Below are 7,027 nucleotides of genomic sequence, written 5' to 3' on the forward strand. Positions count from 1 at the left end.
TGGGATTAAAGGCGTGCGCCACCACTGCATGACAAATCTTCTTCCTTATGTCTTTAAATGTGTATCCAGTTTCCTCCTTACCATCCTTCCAGTAACAGCTCTTCTCCAATATTCCCATTTTTCTTGTAAGTTAAGACTTCTAAGTTATAATTTTCTCTTAAGGGATAACTCATCTTGGGGCTATCATTTAATCCTGTTTTAGTTATTCCTGACTCATTTCTCCAATCACTTTCACTGTGTAATCTGCCTTTTCCTACCCAGGTCACTTGATTGAAAAGCCTAAGTAGAAACCTATGGCATCATCTGAATCCACTTGTTTCTCTGCATCCCATAAGCTCAGCTTGGCATCACCTCTATGATTCTACTTTACCAGTGTCTCTGAAGCATGCAGGTACTAGAACGTGGAAATCCCATCACTTGACTCGGAAGGGTTGACCAGCTGAGTGCTAGTGCTTGTCTACACTGTTGAGAGTGTGTTAGTCAGCTCTGTGGTACAGTGCTAGTGGTGTGCTACAGACCAGTCTTAATCTGCAGACCCACAAGTTAAAGTTGTCATTATATAATCCTTGCCTAGAAACCTTCAGTGGTAGTCTTCAGAGCAGCATCTGAACTGTTAATGTTTGTTTCCAAGATTTGTTATAAACCATGTTCCTTTCTATTTTTGGTTCTTACTTTCTTATGCAGCCCTCTTGCAGACCGGTTGCATTTTGTTTGTTATTCCTAAATTCCCTCACTGTCCTCCACCTACTCTGCCTTTTGCCATCTAGGATGATACTATTCTTTCCTCCATTTCTTCCCTCCTTCATTTTTTTTTTTCCCCCAGAGCTGAGGACCGAACCCAGGGCCTTGCGCTTGCTAGGCAAGCGCTCTACCACTGAGCTAAATCCCCAACCCCTTTTTTTTTTCTCCTTCATTTTTTAAATTTAGAAATAATTGTTTTAAGTTTAAAATATATTGTGTCAGCTAAATGTTTTGATGCTAGAAGCTAGATGCTAGAACAATGTAAAGTACTAGATATTTATGTGCTGTGTGTATTATATGAGTGAGTGAGTGAGTGAATGAATGAATCCAGCAGATTCTTCCAAGCATATTAGTCAACTCTTTACATTTGCATAAATCCCATAATGATGAACATGAGGCTCACGAGGCTAAGTGTCTCAGCTGGCCCGATCTTGTGTGGAAAGCCTGGAGGATTCCTGGAGAGCTGCTGGTCTTCCTTCTGTCTGTGTTGGAAGCCCTAAGAAGCTGATGGTTCTATTATCAGCCAAAGGATGCAGCACAACAGGATGAGCTTGCCAGCAGAGTGAGAAAAAAGCAGGCCAGAAGCAGCTTTCCTTGTCCTTTGACCCGGGCTGCCACTAGAAGGTGGTGCACGCATTTAGGGTGGGTCTTCCTCTTCAAAAAATCCTTCACAGGAGTGTTAATTGATTCCAGACTCCATCAAATTGACACCAAGATCATCACATGGGAACAGTGACTGAACTGCCTGTGCAAAATGTGAAGTTGACCATTAGTGATTTTTTCCAAAACCCCTTTCTCTACATCTTCCTGTTAGTTCTCCTCACTCTTGCTAAGAAGGCCATATGTCATGCAGATAATTACAGTAGATTGAGCAAGTTTCCCAAGGGCAAAAGTAATTGCCCACAAAATTGAGAGAAAATAGTATAGTGATAAATAGGACATGGAAAGCTTGTCAGTAAAGTAAATCTCTTTATGAATCCTTGGTAATTCTTTAGTACACGAATGACCACATCAGCTTATCTGAGATGAATTGCTGTATCAGTGGCATGTGCAAACATTTTTAGTAATTAATAAAATCAGAGATATAGGTCACCTCCTAATGTTCACATTTGCAGTCTGCTCTTTTCAATGTAGTTTCATTTTCTACAAGCCGAATCAATCTATAGCACCATTAGAATTAAATGTGAACTCTGGTTTTAATTACTGTTTTATTGATTTTGTTATCTATATGTATGGATGTTTTGCCTGCATGTATGTCTGTGCACCACATGTGTGCATGGTGCCCACAGAAGCCAGAAGAGGGTGTCTGATCACTTGAGACTGGGGGGTGAACTGCTTCGTGGTGCTGGGGACTGAACCTGGATCCTCTGGAAGAATAGCCAAGCTGTTAACTGATGAGCTATTGCACCAGCCCCTGGTCTCTGATATCTTATTTGATATACCAAAGATGAGTGTTTGTCATAAACTCTTTATTGAACACATTTGTTTCATTCAGATCTTTGGGTCTGTGTAGCATGTTACCTAGTAGTTGGCACACAGGAAGTGATGAAATAGTCATCAATATCATTGATTTCAAGCATTCTATCTGTAGTAATGTTTTGATGTATATGCCATAGCTATACTTAGCTAGTATTGATAAATAATTCATTTCTATTCAGTTTTTAAATAATGCTTCATTGTGTGTTCTAAGGAAATTGATCATTTAGTACAATAATGGATATTTCTTCCTTTTATAGCATAACATATTTTTTAAATTAGAAAGACCTATTTTAATGCATAAAAGTAAAAGTAAGATAATTAAAGTGGAACTTACATGGCATAGACCATAAATCCTTTAAATTATTTCACTACCTTGGAAGGTTGCAGGTTCTGAAAATAATGAAAATGGGTTGATTCTCTTTAATTTTACATTAAGTACATTGAGTAGCAGAAGTGTAACATTTTAACAGATCACCATTTTACCTCTAATGGCGATAATATCAATTCTGAGTTCTTCTGTATTTGGGGCTCAGGTTAAAAGAAGTTCGAAAGCGCTAAGGGGTGTGTTAAGGAATACATTTCCACTTGAAGCCCTTGGGTGGTGGCTGTGGAGCCCTGGAGGCCCTTGCCTTTCAGCATGCACATGTACACTTAGCCTGGAAGGAAAGTGGGGCAAATGGAGACATGCCTTGGCAGCCAGCCCTCAAGAAACCCTGCAGCATAGTCAAGAAAAAGAAGAAGGTCTCATGTCCGAAAGTTAAGATTTTCATCAGAAAATTAGTTGCTGACTCGGAGGTGGAGGCTTTTCCTTTAATCTTCTTTACCCCCTGCCCAGACATTTCTCTTTTCCCTCTGTCCCTGGCCCAGCAGACACCTGCACATGCTTTCGGGCTAATCCTCCATGTTAAGTACAACTTAGATAGTTTCCGTCTATATATGAATGCTGTCCTCTAGCGTACATCCGTGTTCTTGGCTGGCACAGAGCACGCTGTGCAAGTCTCATGATGTACTCATACTCACCTCTGTCTGAAACCAATATTTCCTCTAAAGCAGATTTTGCTTTTTGTTAGTTTGGAATTTGCTAAATCATTATACATTTTATTTGGCACTGTGGGCTAATATACAAATCACCACAGGCCAGTTAGAACCCAACAGAGTACAAGTATTATTATATAATAAACCTCAAATAAGATAAATAAAAACAGTAACTTGTTTTAATTTAAATTATTGTTAGTAACAGTTGTTACGATAGCTTAACTAGTTGGTAGCGCCTCCCCATGTCCTTGAGTACTGATTCTGGGTTTAGCTTCTGCAGACTAAGAGGAAGAAACATAGGCCTTGGTTTAGGGGCGCTTCGGGGAGGACTGGGGGGTTTGTTTAAAGACAGTTCATGCTTTATCTTTTTTCCCCCCTTTTTCTAAATCAGAGTCTGGCTGTACTGTACCAGAACACCATCAGATTCACAGTCCTTCCGTCTCTGGGGTTACAGTTCTCTTCCTTATCAAACTTAGATTTTAAATGAAATTATTGCATACATTGTTTTCCATTACATCAGAGACATCCATTGCTAACCTTTTAATCAAGGAAGGAAGAGAATTCTTTCCTAAGTATATATTAAATCATTCTGACAGCATTTGAAGTTGTTGGGGAGAGGCTATATACTTTAACAATTTGTTTTGTTTTGTATGAAACAGGGTCTTATGTAGCCTGAGAACTGGGCTTGAGCTCAGTGTGTAGCTGAGGATGACCTTGAACTCCTGATCTCCTGCCTCTACCTCCTGAGTGCTGAGAGGTGTCATTATAGACATGAGCTGCTATGCCTAGTCCCAAAATTTGAGTTTCTTTTAGTCAACAACAAAAAGTTTCTACAAATAAAGTTGTCCCAAAAAAACTGTCTTACTTAAGTGCCAAAACCCAGTTAAGAAAAGTGTTATACATTGTGCCCTGTGTCTGAGATTTCCAGTCCCAGCTTCATATTAGACAGTTCTGCAGAGGACTTTACCACACAGCTGGAGAATGGTCTTCATTTGCAGTTTCGAGGTCAGGAGTTGAGAATCTTGAAATCACTGATCCCTGCCTCCTCAGGTGCTTGCTCCATGTTTCTTCTGATGTTTGAAACCTGTTGAGGACTTTGGTTTGAAGACTCTCAGCTGTGGGTCAGCCCTAAGTGACGCTGATCCCAGGACCACACTTGGAGAACAAGGCTGGGGTAATGGGGCCAGCTCTAAGACCCCATCTGTGCAGACCTGTGCAGGTCCTATGCACACTGCCTCCGTCTCCATAAGTTCATATGTGCACCAGCCCTGTTGTGTCTAGAAGGCCTTGATTCCTGTGGTGTCCTCCATCCCCTCTGGTTATTAGACTCTTTCCTTCCCTTCTGCAGAGTTCCCTGAGTTGATCCCTTTTAGGACTGAGTGTTCTAAGATCTCTTGTAGTAGAATATTTTAAGATGTGTTACTTTTGTTTATGTTGCATTTGTTTAACTGTGAAGCTGTGTTACTTTGCCTGTCTAAAACACCTGATGATCTAATGAACTGAATGGTCAATAGCGAGGCCGGAGAAAGGACAGGCAGACCTGGCAGGCAGAGAGTGTATATAGAAAGAGAAAACTTGGAGGAGAGATCAAAGATCTAGCAGCCAGAGAAGGAGGAGGACTCCAGGGGCCAGCCACCCAGCTACATGGCTTTGCCATGGAGTAAGAGTAAGATTTACAGAAGTAAGAGAATGAGGAAAAACCCTGAGGCAAAAGGTAGACAGAATAAGTCAAGTTAAGGAAAGCTGGCTAGAAACTAAACCAAGCTAAGGCTGGACATTCATAATTAAGAATAAGCCTCCGTGAGTGATTTATTTGGGAGCTGGGTGGCGGCCCCCCAAAAAAGAGCCAAAAAACAACAATCTTTCTCTCTGCATACTGTCTGGCTGTGGATCTCTGCATTTGTTCCCATTTGCTGTAGGAAGAAGTTTCTCTGATGATGGCTGAGCAAGACATTGATCTATAAGTATAGCAGAATATCATTAGGAGTCTTTTTATTGCTCTGTTCCTGTAGCAGAACAATAGCATTTTGTTTCCCCCAGGTCCCTGGCCTATCTAGTCTCAGGTTCTTGGCCACCCAAGCAGAGTGGGTATGGGGGTCCATCTTACGGACTGGGCCTGAAATCAGATGTTGTAGGTTACTCCCACAAGCTTTCTGCTGCTGTTGCACCAACACACCTTGCAGACAGGTCACTCTTACAGACTGAAAGGTTTGTAGCTATGTTGGTGTTGGTGTTTCTCTTTCGGGAGCGTGCAGAGTACCTTCCTATACCAAAGATGCTAGAATGTAGGGGTGAAGGCTCTGTGTAGTCACCAGCCTGACTTCTCCATGTTCAGTGAGTTGTGTCGGTGTTGTCTTCAGCAATGGGGCTTGGCTGTCCGTTTGTGGAGAGCTACCAGTAGCTTTGGCTATAGTCTAGGTTGTTTGGGGGTTTCCTGGGGTGCCTTTGGCTAAGGACTCAATTAGATTTTACTCATTCCTGATACTGGAAGCTTCATTTGGTCAGGAGAGATGTCCAGTTGAGGCTGTGTTCTCCCTGTTATTTGGCAGTTTCATTTAGATTGCTTTCATGTATGTGTACATATTGTCACTAGAAGAACTCTACCTTGTCCGTCTGTCCACGCCAGCTTATACGTTCTGACATGTATTCAGATCTTTCTGAATATTGTTCCCATGATGCCTTAGTGCTCTCTCCCTATGTCTTTACTGTCAGAAAAACGTTAAACTGTCAGTTGAGCAAATAGTCTCATTTCTCAGGCTTCAGCATTGTCTCAGGAGGCAAGGGATTATGTAGCTCTCCAGGAGTGCACAGGCAGCTTCACTCAGTTGGAAACAGTCCCCAAAATGCATCTTTAAAAGAGAAATAGAAACAATATTTCTTCAATCAGGAACAGATCCCTATGTATTTTATTTGAAATTATGCTTCCTAGTAAATGACCCACATGCTAAGGGATGGGGTTTGCATCTGCTGCCAGCTTTGAATTGGTTCACCTGCATGTTTTCTGACTTTGCCTGTGTTTTGTAGGTAGCTGACTGCTCCTGGGACGAAACCATAAAGATCTATGACCCTGTTTGTCTCACGGTTCCTGGTTAAGAGATGCTGCTCTGGTCAGCCACTGGGATGTTGACTGAGGAACGACTAAAATAAAAACATTAACTACTGAAAGGATGAAAATTAGGCCTTTCTGTGTACTCAGATTTCAGAATTTTCAAACTTACATCAAAATCAGATTTAAGGCAGCTGCTAAAGACATTGTATTGTATTGTAAGATTAGTACATAAGCCATATTTTCTGTAATCCTAAAGAATAATTATTGGTATGATGTATCTTGTAATGTCTATTAAAGCGTTATCTCTGTATTGTAAAATGAACTAAAATATGGGAGGTTAGTAGATGACATGGACAGTAATATATTTCATTTTTAAATTGTCATTTTAAATGTAAAATATAACCACTCCTATTGATAAAAATCAAAATAAACTGCATTTCTTGATTGTTCATCATTGTGTGACATCCTAATGCGGTTGCCTTTTAAAAATGTATTGTGTATATAGATATACTTTTGTATTTAATGTAGATATAGCTGATGTTCATAGATGAGCTCTAATATGGCTTGACATTATTTGGTAGTTATTTATTGAGCATCCACCATTGGCTGACATATACACTGAGTGAAATTCTCTCGGGATGGTGCTGTGCTGTAAGCTATGGAATCCTGTGAGTTAACAGCTTACTTTTGAATTTGTATTCCAGTCCTTTTAGGTACTGTATC

General features: G+C 40.6%; 1 protein-coding gene across 1 annotated transcript in view; it reads left to right on the forward strand.

The window, feature by feature from the left end:
- The window catches only part of Pex7 (peroxisomal biogenesis factor 7), a 64,646-nt gene extending 57,893 nt beyond the window's left edge, over positions 1-6,753 (forward strand). Inside the window, exon 10 of the mRNA XM_059272687.1 lies at positions 6,280-6,753. Within this exon, the coding sequence (XP_059128670.1) occupies positions 6,280-6,348 (69 nt within the window). The 3' untranslated portion in view covers positions 6,349-6,753. The remainder of the gene's footprint in view (positions 1-6,279) is intronic.
- Positions 6,754-7,027: the final 274 nt, after the last annotated feature.

This window comes from Peromyscus eremicus, chromosome 8b (assembly GCF_949786415.1).
Source record: "Peromyscus eremicus chromosome 8b, PerEre_H2_v1, whole genome shotgun sequence".
NCBI lineage: Eukaryota > Metazoa > Chordata > Mammalia > Rodentia > Cricetidae > Peromyscus > Peromyscus eremicus.